General features: G+C 37.6%; 1 protein-coding gene across 3 annotated transcripts; it reads left to right on the forward strand.

Annotated features, from left to right (window-relative positions):
• The first annotated feature begins 4,514 nt into the window (after positions 1 to 4,514).
• On the forward strand, positions 4,515 to 15,815 carry LOC121641453 (myeloid cell surface antigen CD33-like). 3 transcript variants are annotated; one of them, XM_041987588.1, is made up of 11 exons: positions 4,907 to 4,983; positions 9,693 to 9,748; positions 12,044 to 12,139; positions 12,224 to 12,297; positions 12,378 to 12,773; positions 12,850 to 13,146; positions 13,235 to 13,334; positions 13,478 to 13,513; positions 15,123 to 15,158; positions 15,292 to 15,319; positions 15,405 to 15,815. In XM_041987588.1, the coding sequence occupies exons 4-11, from the start codon at positions 12,252 to 12,254 to the stop codon at positions 15,534 to 15,536; spliced, it is 1,071 nt and encodes a 356-aa protein (XP_041843522.1). In that variant the 5' UTR covers positions 4,907 to 4,983; positions 9,693 to 9,748; positions 12,044 to 12,139; positions 12,224 to 12,251; the 3' UTR covers positions 15,537 to 15,815. The 3 variants fall into 3 exon arrangements, with proteins under 3 accessions (XP_041843524.1, XP_041843522.1, XP_041843523.1); XM_041987589.1 differs by lacking the exon at positions 4,907 to 4,983 and having other exon boundaries at positions 9,529 to 9,748; positions 12,073 to 12,139; XM_041987590.1 differs by lacking the exons at positions 15,123 to 15,158; positions 15,292 to 15,319; positions 15,405 to 15,815 and adding an exon at positions 13,616 to 13,903 and having other exon boundaries at positions 4,515 to 4,983.
• The last annotated feature ends 12,163 nt before the right edge of the window (positions 15,816 to 27,978 follow it).

Here is a 27,978-nt window from a genome sequence, read left to right on the forward strand (position 1 = left end):
CTATATTAAAATTTAACCTTCTATTAATAAGAGTTGCTACTCCTCTCTGCCTAGAATTACAACAAGCTGAATACACGTGTGGAAACTGGGTTGTTGAGAGAAGATCTATTGTTGAGTTTGATAAATGAGTCTCTTGGAGTAATATTATATCTGCTTTCATTTCCTGCAAACGATTAAAAATTTTTAACCTCTTTTCCCTTGTGCCAGCTCCACGCACATTCCAAGTGACAAATGTGAGTTCGTTCATGAACCAACCACAGAAATGAGGGCTATATGCATATTACTGAAGCGTGTGTGCGTGCATCCCACTGCTTCTCTGCGTGCATGTGTATCTGCCAGCTGGTTGTGACAGGGATGTATGTGCACTTGTGCTGTTCTGTGTGTGTTCCTGTGAATCATGAAAAGTGCTGATGTGTATATAATATAATGACAAGTGTTACCGTCAACCGTTAAAGGGTCGGAGAGAAGAAGTGTAAAGAGTGAAAAGAGCGACAGTGCCAAAGGAAAAAAGTAATTTAAAAAACGCATCTGTGCTGAGAACAGTGTAGTGGAGACGGGCAGTGGATTTACTGTTAACTAAATTATCTTTTATGGCAGTTTTATGGATATAACATGATCTAGTGAGAAAACAGGAAAATTAAAGCACATACCAAGTCAGTAGAGCCACGGAGTGATGTCCGGGTCGCGGTACAGCTGTCCATTAATAAATAATTTATCCACCGCGATGACAGCGCGAGCACCTTGTGTGATGGATTTCCTCCTGATGGGAAACAGGACTCTCCGTCGTTCCAGAATCTCTCTCGGATATTGGTCGTTTACTCCAAAGTTCGTTCCCTTCAGTTCGCGGCCCTGGTTCTTCACCTGCTCCTTCTGTTTGAAGCTGACGAACTTCGCTACAATAGGTCTTGGTCTGCTGGACCCGGGTTTCCTCCCGCCGAGCCGATGGACTCTGTGAAAGGAGATGTTTTTCACCGTTTCCTCCGGGAGCTTCAGATGGGTTTTGATGAAGTTTTTCACCGTGGTCTCAGGGTCCTCCTCCGTCTGCTCTGGAATCCCTGCAAATACCAGGTTCTCTCTCATGCTCCGCGCCTGCAGATCGATCACCGTTTCCTTCATCTTCCTATTTTCCTCCGAGAGACGGGTCAAGCCCTCGGTGAGGGATTTTACCGACTCTCTGAGACCAGCATTTTCTACAGCCAGAGTTTCCACCTGCTTCTGGCTGAATTCTAGTGATTCACGTAGCGCCTGGAACTCTTTGTGGAGAATTTCTACCAGGCTCAAACGCGCATCAAAACTACTGAGTTTCTTATCTATAGAGATCAGAACATCCGTTGAGTCGTTCCCCGGTGGTGAAATAGCTCCAGGTGAATCCTCATTTCGCTGTCTCTTGGACTTGGACGAGGTGGAGGGGGTGGAGGTGTTGTTTGGTTTCCCCATGACGATTCTGTCGTAACAACGATCTATAAAATCTGTCAGGCTGGCCAAATCCTCCTCGCTGTGCTCCAGAGTTAACCTTTTAAAGACACTATTTTCCTACTTTAAAGAATATTTTGATTAGGCTGGCACAAAATACAATTGAATGAAAGTATAAATGTTTGGGCGCGCCTAGTTTGAATCTGCCGTCTCCCCGGAACTATGTCACCTACAGCATTAGCGTCACTTACCTGCCACCAGAGAGGTAAAGAGGTCATAGCTAACGTTAAATATGTGTTGGTTGTGCTTATTGTTTTGCTGGCTTTTTAACCGTTTTATTTTGTATGTTTTGTAAGTGGACTTGTTCTCTTGTGCTGATACTGGTGATTCCTGTGTCTGAAGGGGAACCACGTTTCAAAGTTGCCATGGATGGAGAGATTGTGAATGACCACATCAACTCCCCCATTGTGGTGGCATTGTGAGCTATGCCTTTTGTTTGTTTTATGTTTTCAACATTAAATATCTAAAGGAGATGTCTCTCATGCTGGAATTCATTCAAATGTGAGAAGAGCTTTATTTATGCTGTGAAATATTTTGGTCAGGTTTAAGTCTCTGGTTCCAATGTTGATGCCCCATCATTTGCTGCAAAGCAGATTGAGCTCTCCACCAAAGACTGATGGAAGATGTAAAACGTGTCAGTGCAGGCATTAAATGATTCAGCTTCCATCAGAAGTAGAGTCTCCTGTCTTTCCTTCTAGATGCTTCTGTTACATTTCCAGTCCAGTCTGTTGTTCAGCTGAACTCTAAGATACTTGTAATCCTCCACCATCTCTTCTACCAGGATGTAAACAGTATGTTCTTGATTCATGTTTCTCCTGAAGTTAACAATTATCTCTTTTGTTTGTCTTCAAAATGAGGCGAGTGTTCACAACATCTCACAAACTGACTGATCAGTTATCTGTACTCAGCATCTCTTCACTCAGCAGTCATCAGAGTATTTCTGCAGATGACAGGTGTTGTGGAATTTTTATTTATCAAAGATCGCACACTAAGTGAGAATCAAACAAAGTATTTAATTAAGAGCTGATCAGCAATGAGAGTCACACAGTCAGAAAGATCTGCTAAGTGAGTCTGAAGAGATACATGTGTGCTCTGGTTAATATAGAGCCAGAGCCTGAGCTGATAACATCGAGGTCGAAGGTCATTGTAGTAAACCCCTCATGGCCTGGTACAAGGAAGAAAAGAAAAGGGGGAAGGGGAGCTCACTAAATCCTTATCTGGGTACACAGTCATTCTCCTCCCTAAGTAAAACATAAGCCAAGCTTTAACAATGCAAAGTGTAGTCTACAGAATATAAGGGTTCTGTGTAAATTTTCCATTACACAGGTCTCAGAATTGTATTGGAAGTCTGAGGTGTACAGGGTGGAGAGAAATGGTGAGAGTAAGGTCCCTTGTGGTGCTTCAGTGCTGCTGACCACCATCTCAGACACACAACCTTTCAGTCTTACAAATACTGGTGTGCTTGTCGATACACTGCTTCAGATTGTATTAGCATCAAGGGAGATTTTTTACCTGTGTTATTCTGGTAGTGGTTTCAATCATACCTGGTACCTCTGCAGACACAACTTGTGACATCATCAGCGCTATTATCAAACACAACATCCTAACCAATTCATTGCAATAACTGGAGACTTCAACAATGGCTCCCTCTCTGCAACATTACCTGCGTTCCAACAGTTTGTCAGCTGCTTCACCAGAGAAAATAGGTGGCTTGACATATTTTATCCAAATAATAACAATAAATCTGGTTCTTCTCACCTCCACCTACAACCCCATTGTTCAGCAGCAACCAATCATCACAGAGACTATTAAACCTGGTCAAATGAAGGTGAAGATGCTCTGAGAGGATGTTTTGAAGCACTTTGACCTACACATTGTATGAAAAGTGTTATATAAATACTGAATGACTGATTGATTTAATATATACTTTTTCCTTTTAAAAGGTTTGTGGGTTGTCTTTAATAAATAATGTCAACTATTGTATATATAACAATGAACAGATTTCAGAATGATCTGATTTACTATGTTGCTGCTACCTGGAGCTTGCTATATTTCTAGCATATTCTACAATGGAAGTAGCAAAATATATCAATAGCTTTTAGAAATATTGAAACCCTGTGATTGAAACCGAGCACATTCTGCATCACTAAATGAAAGTGTTTCCCATCGTACGTCACTCACATTGTTTATGTGGAAGTTCCTTTGGAGGAGGTGTACAAGTCTGTCAAAACAGTTACAAAACAGGTGTAGTTTAGACAATGACTCAGCTTTTTACCACACTTTTAGTTAACTCTGTTAACCTATTTTTCAGTTGCTATATTGACACATCTACAGCATTGTCAAATCACAACAGTCTCCAAATGTAATCTGACTCCAAAATTCTCATTATTTTTGGCTGTCAAGAGCTCCAACTCTACATGTGTTTAAATACCATCAAGATGTAACAAAATGTGATTCGAGTTAGCAGTTGTCATGAAGTGTCCTTGTTCTGTTACTAAAATAGATAATGCATTGTTTTTCTTTATAGAATCTTTCTGGGGATCAATCCTGAAAGAGGAACAAACGCAGTGAAAAAGGGGAGAAAAAGGGCAGCATGTTCCAGCAAGACTGTTGACGTTCCTCTCTGAATTGAATGACTTAGAAAATCAGTGGAAACTTTAAGGACATAAATTATGTTTGAATTATTTTTGTGATTAGTAGAATGAGTTGATATTTCTTTGTTTTTTCTTTTCCTTAACCTCTTAAGTCCTATGGAAAACACTTTTGCTTTTGTAATGTGTTAAGTGTTGTAGTTGGAAACGCTGCATCATTTGTTTGTAAGATACATTGTTTTTCCATGATTTTATGGCCTGTCCCTTGTAGTGGACTTTGGGGTTTCTGTTGTAAAGAACGTAATTATGGAATGTCATGATACTGTTTATGTTTATGTGGCTACAATATAATGCTTTTTATTTATCGATTTATTTATTTATTTTTATGTTTTTGTTGTTTTGTTGTTTGTGAATTTCTTATACTTTCTTATACAGTAAGAACCTGAGTGTTTCTTATAAAACGAATTTCATGTTTATATCCTGTGCTGGGAACTTTTCTATAGGCAGAGTACAATCCTTTAAGACAGACCCTTATCAGGAAACAATCTACTGTAAGTGTGTCTTACACAATGCTATGTTTAGATACTCCTAGAAGCCTATAAGTCTGTCCATGTGTGGATTCTAAGGCAAATAACAGTCTGCTTACAGCTGCAATATAGTATTGTCCTAATCTATGTCTTTTTAAGTAATTCTAATTATTTATCAAATGTTGAGAATAAGACACTTCAGGCCTACTCACCACCTTTATTGTTCAGGCCTAAATAGTACACAATTTGCATAAGTAGGGATGGGTTTTAAGATAGACCACGCCCTGCTTTTTGCATCATCAACTCAACTATTGCAGCCCCTACATCTGCTTTCAGATTTCAGAAGCAGACGACTCAAATCTCTCAGACCAGCAAGAGAAAAGCCTCAGAAGGTAGGATTGTGGAAATGTTAATTACATATGAACAAATGAACATTTGTGATGAAGTATGATTGATTACATTTTTACCTATTTCTTACATGTGTTTATGCTTTTCTGATATTTAGATTTGATCTGACTGTTGAATGAGTGATTAGATTTATTCAGTGGATGAAATTTTAAATGTTTCTTAGAATAAATGGCAAAGAAAGTTAAAATAAATCATTCCTGAACAGTTAAAAAGGAATCTCTGTACACACCTGTGTAAGATTGTTAAAATGTTAAATAATAAGAAAATGTAAAATGTGGAAAATAACAACCAGGTTAAATAGACAATAAACATGATAATTCCCCAAAGTATGAAATGTACGATTACTGCAGCAAAAATATTTATGCATGTTATGATAGTTAGTTTATTTCTATTTGCATGAACTAGGTTTTAAAAGAACTTGTGAACGCCACAACTTTCTTGGTTTTGAACTGATTTATTGAAGTTCTTTCCCAGTTTTCCACCCGTATTACACAGAGAAACTCATATTCACTAGTACGTCCCTAACAACTCATGTCTTACGATTTGAGAGTCTGTCCTCTACCAAAATCTGCTTAGTTAACTTAGTCCACTATCTGTTACCAGTTAAGCTTCCTTCTTTTTCTACCTTAAAGTTTTCTCTACTTCAAGTTATAAGCTCTTTTTCTGTTTTCTTCTTCTTTCTACCTTTATTTTCACAAAATTCCCTAAAATTTCTCTAATTCTCTCATTCCCCCCTAGTTTATGTGTCTCCAACACATAAACTGCTGAATTTAGCAGAGCTATTACCTCTCAGTATTATTTTACACATTGCTTCACATACACTGCTCCACACATCCCACACACACAGGAATCTTTACAGAAGTGCACAGCCATCTCACAGCCTCTCCAGACGGATCCACACAGTCATACTCGCCCTCTCTGGACCTGCTGCTGCGCGCTGAGAACTGAAGAGAAGCGGGACACTGGATCTGCCTTGTTTGGTGACGCATTATGTTGTGGAGTATTTCCTGGCTCTTGATGCCATTGTGTGATTTATTTTGTGGAAGCAGATGTGGTGGAGAAATAGTCTGTGATGGCATTTTGTAGTTTACTGTCCTTGATAACGTTCCATAGTTTTGTGAAGCCATCGTCTGGTTGATAACTTCTCCTCTCTTCTCGGTGCTGTACTGTTGTTTCCCCTTTGGTGTCCTTGGTGTCTTCATAGCCGTTTCTGTGATATGGTGACTTCATCATATGAAGATCTTCTTCTCTAGATCCTACTATTTTGTAGTAAATTACTTTAAGCTTATGATGTGACAAAAATACTTTCAGGTAAAAGAAGAGCTCCGGACATCAGCTTTATGTAAAAATAATGATGGTTTATTACAAAATGTGACATCGTAAACAGATATGCATCTCTGTGAGGTCTCTGAAGCCAATTGTAGAAAAACCCCCTGACCAGATGTGGGTGTGGTCTTATACTCTTTAGACAAATACATTTCTTATTAATGAATACCAGATGTTCCTCTGTGAGTCCAGTCTCAAGGACAGAGAATCTTATACGGTAAGAACCTGAGTGTGTCTTATGAAACGTGTGCTTCTCCAAATTTCATGTTTATATCCTGTGCTGGGAACTTTTCTATAGGCAGAGTACAATCCTTTAAGACAGACCCTTATCAGGAAACAATCTACTGTAAGTGTGTCTTACACAATGCTATGTTTAGATACTCCTAGAAGCCTATAAGCCTGTCCATGCGTGGATTCTAAGGCAAATAACACTCTGCTTACAGCTGCAATGAAGTATAGTCCTAATCTATGTCTTTTCAAGTAATTCTAATTATTTATCAAATGTTGAGAATAAGACACTTCAGGTCTACTCACCTATGGAAAGCCGTTTTATTCAAAATTAAATAAATAGAAAAATAACTAAATTATTGAATATATATATATAAATAAATAAATAAATATATATATATATATATATAAATAAATAAATATATATATATATATATAAATAAATATATATACATATATATATATATATGCATTAATTTATTTAATTGGGATCATGAGGACACTTTTATTTTGGAGTAATTTTTGGGAGCAACATATAGTGCAGCACCACATTGTGCTGCGCCTATTTCGTACTTCTGTTTTATTTCAGATCCTTATATTCAAATTAAGGGGCGGGGCTTCTAGACGTGGGCTGAATGTAGTAGGGGCAGAGTAGAGTGCCTCTAGAGAGAGAGTGGCGCCACCGGAAGCTCAAAACGCTTGCCGATCACGTGGTCCATGTAGCCTTCAAAAGTTCCAGGAAGTGCTTTGCGGCCAATACCAAATAATAACGAAACTACGATAATCGGTAAATAATGATCAATGAAGACTTTGCTTTGCAATATTTTTATAGTTGTGTTCATTGATATGAATCATGTTAACTAAACCTGTATGACATCAACAGCAATGTAAATCGTAATATTTTCTGTTTTTTTAACTTTATCTTTCAGACTTGACTGAGGCATACCAACAGGTGACGACAATGATTTACCAAGTGACTACACAATAAATCTAGGCTCACAGCATAATGATAGCTGTTCTTACAGGAAATCTATATCCAATAAATAAAATTTAGATCCCAATTCATTTCAAATAAATGGGTTCTCTATTCTTACTTATTAGTATCTACTTGTGTGAATTGCTTTTAAGTCTTAAGACTTATTTTGACTGAGGCAGACTGATAACTACACAAGTCTGGACTCACAATATAATGTGTTCTTACAGAAAATCCATGGCAAATAAATAAAATTTTGATTTCAATTCATGGAAAATACATGGCTTTCTATCACTATTTGTTAACTATCCCAAGACTTACTCCCTACATATACACAATAAATCAGACAAACACCCTTTGTTTTCCAAATGCATTTAATACCTAAAAGAATTCCTTTACAATAGCATAAAACTCGACTAGATCAGCATATCTAGCCATTTCTTTTCTCTGCTATCCTTGAATACAGTCTTAACCATGGTATGCTGTGCTGCATGGGGATGCTCCAATCGCTCAGAGAAAGGCGTGCGTATGTATGGCTTCCCCAAAGACAGGGACAGAAGGAAAATATGGATGGCCAAAGTCAGCAGGATACATTTGACCACCATCAGGGACTGTGAAAACAAAAAAATATGTGAGGTAATCATATTAAAACAATGCATTTACACATTTTCAAAGACCATATCATTGGGATGTTTAATATTTTTAAATTAAACACAGAGAACACATCACAGGGAGATTTATATGGTTGAGGTTGCAGAATGTAGAAAAAAAAGCCAGGAAACAACACTTAAAAGTGGCCAAACCAGGAAGGTGAAGAAGAACAGTATCCCAGTTAACGTCAGGCAACCCCAGAACTGCTGAAAGTTCTTCAGGACAATGCTGCATGAGGGCAGAGTGATATACTTCCCTTAAGCATCTCTCTGCTTCTCTGCTCTCATCCTGCACACTGAGTGCTGAGTGCTGTCTAGTGCAGCAAATGCATTCAAGTACAATCAGCCACTTATTTTGTATATGTATATTTTGTTAAGTTCTTAAGGTTAACATGTTTGTTACATTTAACAGGTTAGGTTTTATAGTTGCAAAGATTGCAAACATATATACTAAGAGTATTGTGCTATCTAATACTGTGTATTCATCTTCATATCTTTGTCCACAATTCCACAGCCTTATAAATACATTAAAATTAAATAAAAATGTAACTACAATTGCTCTCCCTACACATTAACCTCGCTATCAACGGTGTTGGATCAATTTATATTGACGAACAGAATTTACATTCATCAGCCTGTGGCATCTGTTGCTATCAGTGTGCTAGCATAAACTTTTATCGGTTTATAATCTCTAAATATATTAATCTAGACGGGGACAATCCGTCAACATATTTAATTACTCCTGTCAAGTTGATTTCGATGCACAACTGATATGGAAATATGACTATTAAAACATCTTACCTTGAAGAAGTGTAACTCCGACAATCTGCTCCATTGAAATACATTGACCGTCGCTTAGCTTTTGCTAACTTCCGGGAACTTTTGAGGGGCTCCATACGCCGCCATTGCTGTGAAAAAACTGAACCATTGCAGTGAACGGAGATGGCGCCACTCTCTCTCTAGAGGCACTCTACTCTGACCACACCAGCATCACTCAACAAACTCTGCCCATGTGCCCCTCCCCTTAATTTGAATATAAGGATCCGAAATAAAACAGAAGTACGAAATAGGCGCAGCACAATGTGGTGCTGCACTATATGTTGCTCCCAAAAATTACTCCAAAATAAAAGTGTCCTCATGATCCCAATTAAATAAATTAATGCATATATATATATATATATATATATATATATATATATATATATATATATATATATATATATATATATATATATTTATATATGTATATATATTTATTTATTTATTTATATATATATATATTCATTATTATATATATATATATATATATATATATATATACACACATTTATTCAATAATTTAGTTATTTTTCTATTTATTTAATTTAGAATAAAATGGCTTTCCATACTCACCACCTTTATTGTTCAGGCCTTAATAGTACACAATTTGCATAAGTAGGGATGAGTTTTAATATAGACCACCCCCTGCTTTTTGCATCATCAATTCTACTACTGCAGCCCCTACATCTGCTTTCAGATTTCAGAAGCAGATGACTCAAATCTCTCAGACCAGCAAGACAAAAGCCTCAGAAGGTAGGATTGTGGAAATGTTAATTACATATGAACAAATTAAAATTTGTGATAAAGTATGATTGATTACATTTTTACCTATTTCTTACATGTGTTTATGCTTTTCTGATATTTAGATTTGATCTGACTGTTGAATGAGTGATTAGATTTATTCAAAGATTCAAGATTCAAAGAGGTCTATTTTTCACATGCACAGTTATACATAGTACAATTGTACAGTGAAATGTGTTTTCTGTACCTGCATCCTTTAAGAATAAAGAAGAATAAGGTAAATATTTATAAAATTGTGTTGGGTAAACTCCGGCATCACCTTTGTCATGTTGGCACTATTAAAGTCTCCACCTACGATGCGGGCCGCTTCACGCTGACTAGCCTGAAGGGTGGCGATAGCCTCATGTAGCTCAGATAGTGCAGCATTCGTGTCCTCCTGGGGTGGAATATAGACGGCATTGATGATAACCGAAGTAAACTTACGGGGCAGGTAATGGGGACAACACTTAAGCGTCAGGAGCTCCAGGTTAGGCGAACAGGACTGCTTCAGTGTGACGACGTTCTTATTATCACACCATTTATTATTGATCATCAAGCACACCCCTCCGCCTCTCTTTTTCCCCGACTCACTAGTTCTGTCCATGCGATGAACGGATAGGAACTCCGCTGGTTGTACGGCGTGGTCAGGTATGAGAGGAGTCAGCCATATCTCGATGAGACAAACAATGTTGCTGTCCCGTATGTCCCTCTGGTACTTTAGCCGGGCTCTGAGCTCATCCAGCTTGTTCTCTAGTGACTGGACATTTGCCAGTAAGATGCTAGGCAGTGGCGTGTGGTGTGCTCTACGCCTCAACCTTTCTCTTACGCTGGCTCTTTTCCCCCGAGGCCTACTCTGTGACCTTGGCCCCCCACGTCCTCCTTTGTTAGTGTCGGCCCTCTGGCGCAAGATGTCTTGAGGCAAAGCCGGGTCAACATAAAAGGTTCTTAGAATACAGTTTGAGTACTGTATTCCAAGGTTAAGCAGTCTCTGCCTGTCATAAGTGATATGACAGAGTGCAGGAGAGCTTAGAAAGTTAAAAATAAGGAAAAAGAATACTATGTACAAAAAAAGTGTAGGAGCAGGTACAACAGCTGCTGACAATAGAGGCGCCATTTTTTTTTTTTTCAGTGGATGAAATTTAAAATGTCTCTAAGAGTAAATGGCAAAGAAAGTTAAAATAAATCATTCCTGAACAGTTAAAAAGAAATCTCTGTACACACCTGTGTAAGACTGTTAAAATGTTAAATAATAAGAAAATGTAAAATGTGAAAAAAAACAACCAGGTTAAATAGACAATAAAAATGATAATTCCCCAAAGTATGAAATGTACGATTACTGCAGCAAAAATATTTATGCATGTGATGATAGTTTATTTCTATTTGCATGAACTAGGTTTTAAAAGAACTTGTGAACGCCACAACTTTCTTGGTTTTTTAACTGATTTAACAACAAGGGACTTTTATTTAAGGAAGTAAACAGTTCTTCCAAAGTGATTTTCCACAAAGACAGTGCCTTTATCTGTGGTGCTAAATACTGAGCTGTGATAGAAGGAAGTGCCCTTCACTGCTGTATAATCTCACTGTTGTGCTGAGAATGGGTGTGCTTTAGGATGTAACTACTGTCAAAGATTCGCTGATTTGTTCTCACGTTTGCCGTTCTCTCCTGACTCGCTCAAGCTTGTCCAACCACCACAGCTTGCACTACATGCTGTCTCTCCCTTCCCAAATTGAACGAGACATGAACAGCCAAGTCAGGAAGTATCCAAAGAGTAGTGGTTTTAACTAAAGTTACTGATTTTACAACCCATGAAGAAGAGTGATCCTAAGAAGACTTTGACAGAAAAGCTGAAATTAAATGAGGGGAGTATTTGACCAATAAGAAATGTTCGGTGCGGTTAAGATTTGAATCAGAAGTGACACCAAGATATTTAAACTCAGTGACTATTTCAATAGATTCATTATAGGTTTGATACACAGTTTACAAAAATAGTGGGAAGGTGAAGAATTTTCAGTTGATAATGATTCAAAACACACACTTAAGCAACCAAAATAAAATATTTTTCACATTAAGTTAAATTCATCAAAAAATAAATTAAATAAAATTAATTGGATAATAGAACATACATATATTTTTCAATAAAAAATGGTCATAGATTAAATACTTACAATGTTTTGAATAATTTCACATTTTATAGTTGAAAGCAGTGCAATTTACTTTTGATTAAACGTTATAATAATCACTGTTTTTTCTTTTTATTTTATTATTAGTTTCACCAAACTACTGGTCACCTGTCCAGGTCGTACCCTACCCCTTGCCTAGCAACAACTGGGATTAGCTCCAACCCCACCCTGTGATTGAAATAAGTAGGTATATACAATGGATGGATGAATACCAAACATTACTGTGTATTTCTTTATATTATAAAATTTTATATGAACATTTCACAGAGTATTACACCAACACCACTTCAGAGGAATGGACAAAAAAAGAAATATAATGATATTCTGTCTGCTTATGGCAGGTAAATAAGTTTTTTCATTTTACTTCCAGTCTTCTTGAACATACTCATGACTTACCTATTCTCACTTCTGTCCTTTTCAGCTACATGCTGCCCTGTGTTTAGTGCAGAGTGGAAGGCCACTGTTGTAAAACAGCTTAAGGCCCTGGTTTCTTCCTGTGTTGTGGTTCCCTGTTCGTTCACCCATCCTGGAGGAGAGCTGCCTGCTTCCAAACTCAGAGCCATTTGGCATCGTTTGGACGTAAAGACCCAAAATATATACCATGAAGATTCTAAAAAGATCTTGGACAGCTTTAAGGGCAGAACCCAGCTCTTAGGAAAGCTGGGTCAGGGCAACTGCACCCTAGAAATAATTGAAATTAAAGATCATGACAACGGCCCTTTTTGTTTCCGGATTGAACTAGTGAAGACACCTGATGACCCACCCACTAAAGAGAAGGTCTCCTTTGTTGAAGATTGTGTTGAGTTAAAAATGCACCGTATGTGGCCAACTCACCATAAAAATCACAGCATGTTTTCATAATTTGCCTCCTAACTTATCTTTTTCATTTAAAGATGATGACATAAAACCTGAACTGCATCAACTGAAGACACCTGTTCAAGGAAAACCTTTTACTATCACCTGTTCAGTCCATCATACCTGTCCCTCACACAAACCTGAACTCTCATGGAATCGGGGAAAAGCAGACGAGATCAGTGAGATTCAAACAAACATGAATTTTGGCAACTGGAAGACAGAGTCCATCCTGACATTCATTCCTGAGGAGAAGGATGACCACACTAATCTCACCTGCACAGTTGTGTTTAATGGAGGATTGAAATCCTCCACAACCATCACTCTCTATGTAAAACGTGAGACTTTTTTCTCTGTTTTTCTCTTTGTAGTCCAGTTTGATTCATTGTGTAATGCTGTGTAAATGAAAACTGGCTCTGTTTGCAGGCACAGAAAACTATAATCACATAATCATTCCTGTAACAGTGGCAGTTGGTACTGCTATGATCTTTGGACTTCTCTGCATTTTTATGGTGAAAAAATACAAGTGAGTAAATAGTAATTGACTGAGTAAATCAAATATTTAACAACTATTAAAAGAAAATATGTTTTTGTTCACATCCTGACTGTAATAATACAGTTATAACAGTTATACAATTTATAACAGTATTTTTTTTTTTCCTGCTAAAGGGAGCGCATTGCAGAGCTGCAGAGTCGAGATGGCAGGTAAAAAAAATGTGTGAAACATACTAAATTCATCTTGTATAATGTCATATGAGTCTATTTTTTGAAAAAAAGAAACATAATCAAATGTTCTGTGAAATTCAGCATGTGGAATCGGATGTCCAGATTGTCCCGCAGTGAAGAAAAATGTATTTTATATTATTAATCTTAGATGGCTGAACAAAAAAAACTTGTCATAGTAACATTGATCTAATTCATAAATTAATCTATAAATGTTCAGCTTTCGTCCTAATGGCCCAGTCTGATCAAAGGCAAGAGACATTTTAAGGATAATTTTTATAAAACACATTTTGTCACTACTCCTCCGACAGCTTTAAACACATGTAATTTCTATATATTAATTGCTTAAAAAAAACTGAATCCAAATGACCATATTTGATACTGAATCTTTGTTTTTTGAATGTGTATATTGGTAAAGTTGAAACTTTTGTATTTGAAAAAATTCTTTCCCTAATTCATTTTCATAGTTCAGTTTCAGTTCTCTCCATTCAAATTCAGATCTGAAATTCAAATTCAGATCTGAAATTCAAACTTTTGTGCCACACAACCGGGACCTGATGTGAGGCAAAACTAGTCGATCGCAGATAGAGTAACGTCAGTTTTGTGCAGTTGTTCTCAATGGCTACAAGCAGAGGGGTGGCGGCGGGGAGAGAAAGAGAGAGAGAAATGGAGAGACGCTTAGATCCAGGCCAGCCACTCTCGCTACAACGGCAGTTACCATTTCTGCAATGGCACTTGCCGTTTCTGTAGCGGTAGTTGTGTACTACATCACACCGGTTCTCAAACAACTTCACTGGCTCCCAATAAAATTCAGAATCAACTACAAGATCCTGCTTTTCACCTTCAAATGTCTCCATAATCTGGCCCCTCCAGACTGGTAACTGTCTGACCTACTCCATATAGCTACTCCCTCCCGCACTCTCAGATCATCTTCCTCCATTCACCTTTCTGTGCCCCGTGCCCGTCTCACCACCATGGGGAGCAGAGCCTTCAGTCGCTCTGCTCCCCAGCTCTGGAACACACTCCCACCTGAACTCCGTAACATCGACTCACTTCCATCATTCAAATCACAACTTAAAACTCATCTGTTTAAACTGGCCTTCTCACCTTAATGTTTTTAACTGTCTGCTGCATGATGTTTGTTTTGATGTTTTGTCTTATGTTTTAACTGATTTTAATTGTCTTTTGTGAGGTGACCTTGGGTCTTGAAAGGCGCCTTGAAATAAAATTTATTATTATTATTATTATTACTACTGCTACGGCTGTTTTTGAATTGCAAACCGGGGACAAATCAAGTTTTTTTAATTGAATTTAATGGAGCTGAATCTATTTTGCATTTATGTGTGCAAGTAGGATCCCTTGTTTATATCAGTGGTGAGGAACCCTGGTCGTCAAGGGCCACAGTCCTAAAAGATTTAGATGTTTCCCTGCTTCAGTACGTCTGATTCAAATGAACGAGTCACCGAGCAGAACTTGAAAAGCTGTTGGATCCATTGATTTGTATCAAATATATATATATATATATATATATATATATATATATATATATATTATTTTTTTTTTGTTATTATTTATTTTTTTGTTGTTACAGGAGACCAAAAGGGGACATAGTGGAATTTGGTAACAGGTAAGTTTATTAAATTTCAACAATTTAAAGAGATCACAGCTGTTTCCAAACTGTATTCCATCTCCAAAATGGTACATAGTAACTCATGTCACTGTTTCTTTTCTTTTTTGCTGTTGGTGTTAATGGACCTTAGACAGCTGAAGTCCTGCAATTACAGAGGGGTATAATAATTTGTCAGTGATTTATTCTATGGAATCTCATACCGGTCCAATAACCATTTTTGATAATTATCTTTATTTCTTGCAGGACCTTGATGACGGTGACGATATGAATACTGCAGATTTAAATGTCTATAAAACATATCAGAAAGTTTCAGAGAAAGTTTATGATCAACACAAACAACAAGTCTACTCTTATCATGCTCGCAATCACTTGTGATCAGCTACCTTCATTCAAAGATAATAACAAGGCAAAAAATAATACCTGTGCTATACTACCAAGGGTTAGCCTACAGTTATACTTAAAATGATTAATATGTGACAATCCCTTGTTATATCTTTTCACAGAAGTAACCTCCTATGTTAAGCCATTATTAAATCCCAAAATTCATATTTTGTGTTCTGATTTTTTTTATATATATAAAAATTCTGTCTGCTGTTATTTGCATAAAATTAAATACTTATTTGAAAGTAATAAGACTTTTGCGTGTGTGTGTGTGTGTGTCAGGTGCTTGAGTAAATGGGCTAAATATAAATTCCTCTTTAACATTTTAGTGGCTTAACTGGGAGTTTGTCTGTTCTGTTCCTCAGCAGATCTAAACAGCTCACTGAAAGCTCCCCCAGTGGGTGTCCAAATTCAGTCCTCGAGTCCCACTGTCCTGCAGGTTTTCAATGTGTCCCTACTCCAACACATCTGATTCAAATTAAATGAATCCAACAACCTATGAAGTTCTGCACAATAACCCATGAAGAAGAATGATCCTAAGAAGACTTTGACAGAAAAGCTGAAATTAAATGAGGGGAGTATTTGACCAATAAGAAATGTTCAGTGCGGTTAAGATTTGAATCAGAAGTGACACCAAGATATTTAAACTCAGTGACTATTTCAATAGATTCATAATAAACTTGCTTTGCTTTGAATGTATAATGAAATGTCTCACTGAGTAACATCTTGGTTTAACTAAAAACTCTCTTGACCTATTGGTGAGACTGGCACTGACAGCACAAGAAAACAAGTGAAACCTTTAAAAAAACAAACTTTTTGATGACATAAAACAATAGGGCAAGGCAATAAAGTAAATAAATCAGTTTCAGTGTGCATAATGAAACTAACCTTGGGGAAGGAAAAATGACAAACTGACGGATGTCCGTGTTCCTGCCTGCTGCTCCTAAACAAATAACAATAATAAAAAAAATTACAGTAATGGCTAAATTAGCTACAGAACATAAATGTAGAGCATCTGTAACATGAATAAATATCAATGAGTGTTACCAAATAAGTGAACAAGTATGTGTGAAAAAGTAATGCAAGAGTAAAGAGAGAAGCTAAAACTGTGATAGTGAATAGAGATGCACAGGGAATCAGCGAAATATAAGTTAATTAGGTATCAAATTTAGGTGATTATTAGTCAGTTACTGGTGCATGGAACATGGAAAGCAAAAGGGGACAAGGCAGTTTTAAATAATATTTAAACAGTTTAAACATCAACACAAACTTAAATGTAGCAACAGGCAGAATCACTGCCCCAAAAACCAGTGATACTGCTACACAGAGGATCCACCAACTCTACATTTTATCCCTCTGATAGTACCTGATAGTACCTGATAGTACCTGCCTGCAGCACCAAAGGACTCGGTGTAACGTCTGTCTCCTCCCTAGCAGCACCTCCTCCTCCTCTCCTCTTTCCAGAGCCAGCTCTAGACTTCAGTGGGCCCTAAGCAAAAAAAGTTTTGGGGGTCTTACCCCTTCATGCCATGAACAAAGTTTTTGCGTAGATGTGATACCCTAAGTCATGATATATTGTACTGGTATGTAACAATGATTGATAAATTATTGCAGTAAAGAAGTGTAACGTTCACATGTGTGTTTGGGATAAGTCTAGGTTTCTGCTGGCTAGGGTTGATAACTTTCAGAAGTGAAAATAAGCGACGCCAACCACAGCGCCTGAGGGCCACGACCACCACGGCCTGACTCCCGTGGGGCAGGGAACCCACAGCAGTGGTGTTTTTTTTATTTTGTGCCAGTGTTTTTAGTAAAGGAGTGATCAAAAAAGCAATTAGTTATAATTAAAGCTTGAAATGCTTTATTACCAATGAACACATTGATTATTGTACAACATTATTGCATATAAACTGCTGTTAATTAGGCTCCATAAAGCTGTAATAACATGCATTCCTATTTAACATACAGGAGGAAAATATATAGCAAAATACCATATGCACACAACTTAGTTATTACACTTAACTTAGTTAAAGAGATACTGTATCATCTACAACGCGACAGTAGCATTGGTAACTAAAGCAGATCTGTTTGTGTGGAGCAACAATGAATTTTTCCATGAAAATATAAACTAAATACATTAAGAACTTAATGTAACTTTTAAAGTTAAAGTTAAGCTATATATTAAAAATAAACATTTTCCCTGAACAACCTTTATTTATTAACTGTTAATCCATTAGTCTGGCTTTTTTTTTTTTTTTAAATGAACATATATATCATATTTATAATGGCTAACACTACTGTATATTAAATAAATGATCATTCAATGATCATTCATACAGACATGGATCAATCATTACTTACAAACTCTGTGAAAACTAAGCTTGCAGCAGAATTTTTATTTGTTTTTTTTTTTTTTTCTCCTAAGTGGAAAATGCACAAATCAAATGAGAATGAGAAGTTTACCAGTTTTTCTCAGTGAGGATGGTGTGTGACAGCTGACAGTGGGGCATGGCAAGTATCTGGCTGCGCAGTTTTGAGACCATAGTGGAGAAGGAGGGGTGTCCCCTGTACCCCGGAAGCAGAGAGAAGAGTGGGTATGTTCCTGACCCTAAACATTGCAAAAATATTAATTTCAACCTTATACAATAGAGAAAGGGTTGTGTTTCATCAGCAGTTTCTCAACAACCTGCTTTGTTCAGGCCATCCTCATGGCCATGTCAACAATACATTATGGGATTATACCACATGACCTGACTGCCGTAGCCTTCGTCATTGTGTTGGGTTAAGTACATTGTTAATAGAGTTGCTCAACCAAACTCTTTGGTCTTGCAACACTCAATTCCAGCAAATAAATCATTTCAGAACTTCTCTGCTCTCTCTTTTGGTGAAGCAAGCGTCATATTTTTATGTGAATGGAAAAAAATTAAACTTGTTACTTGCAAGTTACTTGTTAAAGGCCAAAGATCACTTTTATCCACTCAATCCCAATTAAGAGACTGGGTTTGCTGACTTGTGCTGCAAACGCAACCAGAAGACAGGAGTCATTTTTCTATTATTTATCAAAATAAATTGCATTTAAGTAGAATTTCAGTGTTTTTTAAAATATGATCACATTTTAAGATAAAATCTATGCACAACTGATTCTGAATCATAAAACTCTCATTACTTAAACTCAGTTTTACATTACACATAATTTACCCTTAACAACACGGAAATTTGAAGACTTTTGTAGGTTTTGTACCTTTGTATTTGAGGTGAGAATGGGCCATTAGTTTATCCACCACCATGTGCATGTTCATCAGATTTCTTGGACAGAAATCTTCCTTCCTGGCCTTATTCTGGAGAAACACTGCATTAGAGGGAGAAACTTACATTTTTAACATGATTTAAATCTAGTCAGTATGTGTGCTTGTCTGCATAGACCAGCTTCCCATGTGGTGTTGGTTGGTTACTCACAACACAAAATATCTAAAAGAGAAAAAAAGTGAAGAGATTTATTAATGACATCATTGATGTCTTTTTTTCAGAGTATGCGAAATCAGTTGAGGTAGAGCCACCTTAAGATGAAAGTAGTTGTATTTTTCATTGATCTTAAAACTTAGTTTTCTTTCATGATAAATGAATTTGAGATTTGACTACTGACATCTTATTAAAGCTTCTCTCTCTCTGTTTCTCTCTCTCTCACACACACACACACACACACACACACACACACACACACACACACACACACACACACACACACACACACACACACACACACACACACATTCAGTCCACAGACAAAACACAACACTGTGTGTGATAGATCATTTTAAGGACAGAGGCAGCAGACACTTTGCTGTCACAAGGGATCTGGCAGAGAACGTCCACCATCACTGTCATCGTTGCTGGAGGAGACAGAGCCCAGAGCCTCACCTCTACTGCCATCTTCTGGTGTGAGAAGCAACAAGCAGCACATCCACACTAATTTTGAGTGTTCAGTTCATCTGCCCTGTTTGTCATGCAAGTATTTTACATATTGAATTGGGGAGTTTCTCACTGTTTACAAAACCTTCTGCACCATCAAGAACAATGATGTACCAGTTTAGGAACTCTGCTCCAGTTGTCTTGCAAATTTGCAGCGTTGTATGACTAATAAACTACCTTCTAAGAGTCAAGTGAATTTATTCTATTCTATTCTATAGTCATTTAGCAGATGCTTTTATCCAAAGCGACTTATATTTATGACTTGACTAAGTCATGTGATACATCTGTAAACAGTAAAAGTGATTAATATGTCAACGTCACTATAAATGCAAATTATCTTGAGTTGCCTTTTTCCCTGGTGGTGTGTGCATATTCCAATGTGACAATGCATTTTATAATACATTTCTTTCAAATGATCTCTTAGAACTTTATCTAAACTCCACTTCAACCAGGAAAACTAATATTTTAAAGTTTTGATGGAGCAGCATGTTGGACAAAGGACATCTAGTGGTAAAGATACAAACTGGAAACAACTGAAAGGCGTTCTTGTTTACAAGGCACAAAATGTCTTTTGTCCAAAATATATATCAGATCTGCTGACGCCATCTGAGTAATCAATATGTTTAAGATCATCTGCGTCTAGAGTTAACACTTTAGAGGACACTCACTGAAAAACTTGGAAATTCACAATTTCGTCCACAGCATAGAATTTTTTAGATAATTTTTTATATTACTAGACTTTAAACTTGGTTTCTTTTTTCTAATGTAGCAAGGTTTAATGGTCAGCAGTAAATGGGTTTTTGTCATTGTTGTTGTTATTAATTAAACTTAATGGAATCTTTGTGACATAGATTGTTCTTTAATAACTAGCTGGGAGATTTTCTGATCATAAAGTAGGATAGGGAGGTATTTATATGAGAAATAGAGGTCTTTCCTAAATGAAAGATACAAAATAAACAAGTTGAATCTGCGTTTAGGTTTTATGCTCCCAATATCTCAAAATACTTCTAGAAAACCTGAAGTCTGCTCCAAACTTTCATTTGTTTGGAATTAAGTCCAATTTTTTTATATTATTTGCCATAGCTTTTAATTATGATAGGAAGTTTTCTCTTTATCTTTTTTAATATTAGGCTATTGCATAACATTGACAGTGATCGTGGTGATGGTGGCGATAATGATGAAGACTGTAGGAGCCATTATTTCTCTTTATTGTTGGGTCCAGAGGGGTATTGCACGAAACCAGAATAAAGAAATCCAGGATAATTAAGCAAGCCCAGCTTGACCTAGCTTGCCCGGCCTATCCTGGCTTAATTGGTTGCACGTTTGCTGAGCCAGGATGAGAAGGTGCGGCTATGTTAAGCCAGGTGAAGATAGTTGGGATAAGTGCGTGTGGACGGCATACTGAAGCAGACCTCGCGATCGCTCACAGAATCACAGATGGGGAAATGGATAAAAGTCGCGCGTCCTACGTCACGGCCGCTGAACAACAGCTCCTGACGGAGTTCTCTGACGAAGTTAAGGATATTATAAGGAAAAAAGGCAATACCAATGCCATAAGTAAAGAACGCGAGAGAGCCTGGCAGACAATAGCCGACCGGCTCAATGCGTAAGTAGTCAAAAACTGTACAATTAATAAACAGTGCTCCACTGGAACTGTCATAATTAGGCTACAATTAAAGGAGTTACTTTTCAAATCCACTAACTGTTGTATACTTTAAGAGTGACAAGCAGGTGCATGTTACTCAGGAAATGTAGAGTATGATTAGGTGCACACAATTATCCACAATGTGTCATTTAATCTATTTTCCTCATGTAACGTTTTTATCTATTTTATCTTTCTGTCCTTCATAAAGGACAAAGCTGTCTGGCCATAAAAGGACCTGGCAGCAAGAAAAAATTAAATATAAGAACATTTTGCAGGCTGGTAAGTGACTCCAAAGTAGATAACCGTGAACAAATGAGGTGAATAGATGAGGTGTCTGCTGACATGTTCAATGTCTGTATGATTGTAGCAGTTAAAAAAAAGGCCTATAGAACTGGCACAGGGGGCGGCCCACCAAGCCAGGATGTGACTCCAGCAGAGGAACTGGCACTCCATTTAAATAAAGGGAGGCCAGTGATGGAGGGGATCCAGGGAGGGACAATAACTGACTCTGTCCCAGCCACAGAAACTGTCCGCTTCATACAAGGTACATCACGTACTGCAATTCTACTGCACATGGAACACAATCAAATATAATATAGTGTCTGACTTTGGATAACCTTGCAGTGTCTGGGAACACAATTACACTTTTGGAGCCACCAGAAGATGATCCGGTTAGTACAGTGTCTCGAAATCACAGGCTTGGTATGTTCTGTGAAATCTTAATCCGAGTCCTCTCGCTGCATGTATACGGCAGGGGGAAGGCACATCTGCAGCTGCAGAATGCACGTCTGCAGATGAGGAGACTGTGTCAGTGGAGTCCAGAAGGCTTGAGGCATGTCAGTTTTATGGGATTGGCCTGCTTATTTATTCCATGAAGGATATGAAGTCAGTGATGTGGTGCTAATAGAAAATGTGTAGCAGGACCCGGATGCTGCACAGTCTCCTAAGCGGCCTGATAACATTGTGAGTATTGGCTAAAGTACATCTACGTTATGCACAAATCCTGCTGTGCTAACTGACATTTCCTTTACAGACTTCACAAACTGTCAGAACGCTTTATTCAGGGCACCTGGAGAGAGAGATGGAGCTGGCAGATGTTAAAAGCTGACTCAAAAAGAGCAAGCGCCAAGGAATGGAGCTGGATCTTGAGATTAAACGCCGGACACTCAGAAAACTGGACCTGGAAATCCAGTAACCGAAAATCTGTATCTCTCAATGACATAGTCATCTCCAAAGGCCAGGGGATGTGAGCTGTCCCTGAAGACTCGTTCACGTCTGAATGCTCTTCTGAGGATGCGGGCTTCCTCGTCCAGCACATCCTCCGAAAAAGGGCAAGCCATTATGAAGAGGGAACAGGTGAAGAGGAGTTGGACCTGAATATTCTACGTTGCCCTCGTCACGGATTTCTTTGAATACACCTTTGTAACCTCATCCGCTGTGTTTTGTAATCTCAATTAATGCAATAAAACACATATTTATAAAACCTCTGACAGCAATTTGACGAGCAGTCTTCATTAGCATAGCAATATAACACTTGGCCTGATGAAATCATGCACTTATGACCAAGTTGATATTGTGTGATGAAATCGTGATCCTGTATTTAAATAAAATGACTAAAAAAAAAAAAAAATTATATGCACTGCACTAGCACTACACGACAGCACCTGGGTCTAACTGGACTCAAAAGCGGTCTGACTAACACTTAATTATGACGTCCCATCTTGTTTGAATCCATGCTTGTGTTGTTCTTACTCTCAAATGTAAGTCGCTTTGGATAAAAGCGTCTGCTAAAGGACTGTAGAATAGAATAGAATAATAATACTACAACTCGAATCCATATAAAAAGGCTGTTGCGATTACGAACAGATTTCGATTAAATATACAGTGACTGTATATGTAATATTTTAATACTGGATAATTAAAATGACGCGCCATACTTAGGAAGACCATGGACATGCTGTAAAACACATTAATTCCTCATAGAATTGACGTTGGACATGCAGGTGACTCGCTAGGGTTAATCTTAGCCTGAGCAGTTAGCCTGGTCTGGAGCAGGCTAGCTGCAGCGGATAAATCACCACAGTAACTTGGCCGGGATTAGTTTGAGCTGCTTTCATGCAACCGACTTAGGGCTAAATTCAGCCAGGATAACCAACATATCCCGGCGTAATCCCTTATCTTGGTTTCGTGCAATACCCCTCTGGTCTGGGTATGACAAAGACTGATGCTTCTGGAGAAAAAGGCAAGCATCTTGTTTTTATATGTTTTGACTTTGACTTTGGCTCAAGTAGCCTGATGAAGCCCCATTTCGTCAAGGGATAGATGGCAGAGGAGCCTACTGAAAAAGAGAAAACAAAGATTTCTCTTAATGGACTGAGTACTTTTAAATAATACACACACAAACTTTGGACATTACAACATTTACTCAGTTAAGGATTAGGAAATGCATTCTTGGTTCACTTCACTTTTCTTTGTGACGTGACGGCAGTGATAGCGATAAATTTGCCCTGGACGTTAGCTACAGCTAAGTAGCTAGCTAACAGTAAAAGTCCGCAAAATGTTGTTTAGAAAGTTAAAAATAAATATATGCATCTTACCATTAATGGTGTGAGAGGTTGGTTGGAAGTGTATTTTAAAGTGCAGCTCGTAAATGCAGAAAGACATTCACAGTAAAGACCTGTGTTTGTGTGTGTGTGCGTGCAAGCGAGAGTTTCCCTACTAGCGTATTGGTTGAGGTTAAAAGGGGCGGGGTTAATTAGGATATATTCGAAACATTTAGATTAAACATTTAGATTTAGATTTAACATTTAACATTTAGATATAAGATTTAACATTTAGATATAAGATTTAACATTTAGATATAACATATAACATTTAGATTTAGATTTAAACATTTAGATTTAACATATAACATTTAGATTTAGATTTAAACATTTAGATTTAGATTTAACATTTAGATATAACATATAACATTTAGATTTAGATTTAAACATTTAGATTTAACATATAACATTTAGATTTAGATTTAAACATTTAGATTTAGATTTAACATTTAGATATAACATATAACATTTAGATTTAACATATAGCATTTAGATTTAGATTTAAAATTTAGATTTAGATGTTCTATTTGACCATTATACATGTGGTTAAAAGTTATGTTAAATGTAGGAAAATGTAAGAAAAATGTGCTAAATGTGAGAAAAGTGAGATAAATAGTGAAAATGTGTCAGCTACAACTTTTATACTGAATTTTTACACTTGGCGCCCCATATTCTGCACCATCATGCAAAAGCAGAACGAAGTGACATCAATGCTTGTGCAGCAGCATGTAACAGTTGTAATTGTGGAATGGCCCTTTAAGACTTCTCTTGGTCGTCTTCTAATGATGACGTCATCAAGATACTTCGAGAAGACAGGAGATCGTCTTGCGAACGCTTGGACTGCAGACGGACATTTTAGGGAGCTCGGCTCTTTTCCTTTCTTTTTCCCATTTGTTGTGACGGACGTGTTGTGTGGCGCTGTTTCATTTATGTATAATGAGACAGTAGCCGTCCAACCGGGCTTTATATGGTTGACGAATGTCCTTTTATTAAAGAGCACGCACTGTGGAAGCTTCAGTACCAGTGTCGCTGTGAGTTTGTCAACTTTGTGGCAGCTTTATCCGGCTAACTGAGCTAATTCCCGTACCACAACACGCTCTTCCCGTTACAAGCAGTTAGCATCCACTTTGCCTCAGCGTGATATCCCAGTGTTTGCTGGGGATCCGTTGCAGTGCATTTCTTTAACGACAGCATTTCAGCACTGTGTGGAGGAAAAAACTAACAGCTATCTGGATTGTTTATATTTTTTGGAACAATACACCAGAGGGCAGCCAAGGGAACTGGTGAGGAGCTGTATGCACATGCCACCACAGCAGGGTTACCAGAGAGCTAAAGGACTTTTATTTGAGCATTTTGGAAATGAACATAACATTGCCACTGCATACATGGACAAGGTTTTTGCCTGGCCAGTTATAAAATCAGAGGATGACAAGCACTGCAGGACTTAGCCTTGTTCTTACGTGGATGCTGTAATGCAGTGACTGAGCTGCAGTACTTGGAGGTGCTGAATGTTTCATCTCACATGCGGCAGATCATTATGAAGTGGCCTTATAAGCTGCGTGAAAGATGGAGAACAAAGGCTAAACAGTAATATTTCTGCATTTACTTTAGGAATGAAAACTAGAAAACCCATTTTTGGGAAAAGTTACAGAATATATAAAGAAGTAGCTGGGTGTGGTACACTTAAATCTACTGTTGTTTGTGTCTACTGTGACAAATTTCATAAACCTTTGCAGATCATGTTTATTGTTTGTCTTTCTTTTGCTGCTGCAGGAACAAACCAAGATAATTCCAATAAAAGTGAGTTAAAAAATACCTGAGAGTCTGAGTAGGAGAGGGGAACGGAGGAGGTGCTGAGTAGCTGTCATCTGCATACTGCTGATCAGTGGGACGTGTGTTGTTTATGGGTGTGTGTGTTTGACAGTATAATTACACAGGAAGATGAGGAGAAAGAAGGGAATTTCTGGGTCGAGAGATGACACACACACACATTACCAAGTCATTCTGTATGTTGAGTTTTAGTTGTCTAAATATTGATTTAACATAAGTACCTTGTGCGTGTGTATTTTCATTAAACCTATCTGTTTTCTTTTAATGAAAGTCCATGGTTAAAGCTCTAGAATCTGTGGCTATAATTATTCATCGTCATTATTCATAAATAAGTATGCAAATCAGAGCTACATCTCTGGTGTTTATAACAAACTTAACCCCCAAAAAATCACTTTAAAAGCAAGTTATGATTATTTATAAAGTACATGCACCATTAAAACAATGTTATGAGTGAGCTGACTGAGGCAAGATGGCCGCCAGCGCGCTACTAACAAAAAAACTAATAAAACAGAATGGACAACAGCTAGTCTAATTAACATTCAAACCAACACAAATGAAAACCTAGCTGACTGTACTGACTGCAAAACAAACAAAAAGCAACCGGAAACAGCACCGCTAACTAAAAGTATAACAAAAACCTAGTAGAGGGGGGCTTGCTTTTTTCGGTGTGCACCCCTGCCAAGAAACGCACCTCCCCTCAAGGAGCGTAGTGACAGCCAGTCACCTGTAGATGGCGTAGGTTCACTGTAGATTCACACCGTTTCTTACCATGAAAACTGATCAGCAGCATCTACAAGCTTGTTGATATAAATTTTTAAAAAATGAAAATAAAATTGTCTAACAGTAATATTTAGATGGTATTACATGGTCTGACTGTACTCCTAAAAGTAAATAATGCTGGGACCAACAGGGTCTGATTTATTGTCTGACAGACTGTGCACCCCCTTCTATTTCTGGGTGCATGGGTATAGGACTACTGTCTCCTTGCTATTTACAGCTTGTTTTATTAAAAAATAGAATATCAAGGCAAATTTAACCTGGCGAATTACTACCATAGTCCCTTCTCTTCTTACAAATTGCATGTCACAACATAAACACTGTTTTATTTTTTCTTTTTTTCTGCCAAAAATTAGGGTGGATCTATCCGTCCGCCCGCCCGCCCGTCCGTCCGTCCGTCCGCCCGCCCGCCCTATTTTTTAATTACACAAAACTCCCCTAAGCACCCTGTGTTGGACATTGATCCACCTTTAACATCCTGTTTTGAACATTTTTCACAATTCTAGTGACTTCTGGTAACTTCTGATGCATGCAGTACTTTTTCCACGTCTAACTATAAACAAATGGTTCACACAAAGTTCAGTATCCTCACATTTGCTTAACAGGAAAGTGGAAAGATGTTGTCACAGAGCTTTACACAAATTGCTGCTAAAGTGTTGGCATTGTCTATTCTTTTTCTAAACATTTCCTATCCTTTAGTTCTGTTTGAGGATACAGTTTGTGATACTCTGTGTGGAATGGTTATGGGAGTTTGTAGATTTTAAAATAATTTATATAAATAGGGAGTGCACAATAAACATGAAACTTATACAAGTAGGGGGCTTTATAGTTCGGTGACATGCTGAATCGTTGAGGTCTGATATTTACCCAAAGTTTAGCTAAATTTAGCCAAATGTGGTTTTCTGCTTCTCTTTGTCTTCCTGTCAGTTTTCGGTGAACACACTTTAAAGCACACATGTCCGTGGGGTTTTTCACTTCTGACTTAAACACCCACACAGTTTCAGTTACACTTCTATCACTAACTGCTAAGAAAATAAGACCACCGATGGGAAATATTGCGGGTCACCAACTTTAATCTTAACCTTAAAACGCTGCGACAGGCTGATACTTGAGGTTTTATCAAAAACGCGTCAGGCTAAAAGTGCACATGTCATAATGCTTTATTGTTTTACATCCATATCTCAATCTCAAGAAGCATACACTACTTTGTTTAATGAGCTTCAGGATGCATAAGGTTGTATGAAAATAATGCATTTAAGTGATGTTAATATTATACAATGATGGTTAATAGAAAGTTTCAGCTCAAGCTCACCCTGTCTCCATGCTCCAGGCACCAAACTAACACAGGTGAGCACACTCATTAATAACCTCAACACACCCACAGTGCCACTCACAACCACCGGTGGTGTCACTGCTTAAGTGCACACATACTTCAAGTGGGAAATAAATAACCCAACATATGGCTCCTACAGGAAATCTAAGACTTTATTCATAAATACATATATATTAATATTTAGATATAGTTTTAAAGTTTTACTCTAAAAGTTTTGAAGTATTAAAAAAATTGTCTTGATGATAACACAATCTTAAAAAAAAGAAAATTCAAAAGGCAGTG

The sequence above is a fragment of the Melanotaenia boesemani genome, chromosome 6 (assembly GCF_017639745.1).
Source record: "Melanotaenia boesemani isolate fMelBoe1 chromosome 6, fMelBoe1.pri, whole genome shotgun sequence".
Taxonomy (NCBI): domain Eukaryota; kingdom Metazoa; phylum Chordata; class Actinopteri; order Atheriniformes; family Melanotaeniidae; genus Melanotaenia; species Melanotaenia boesemani.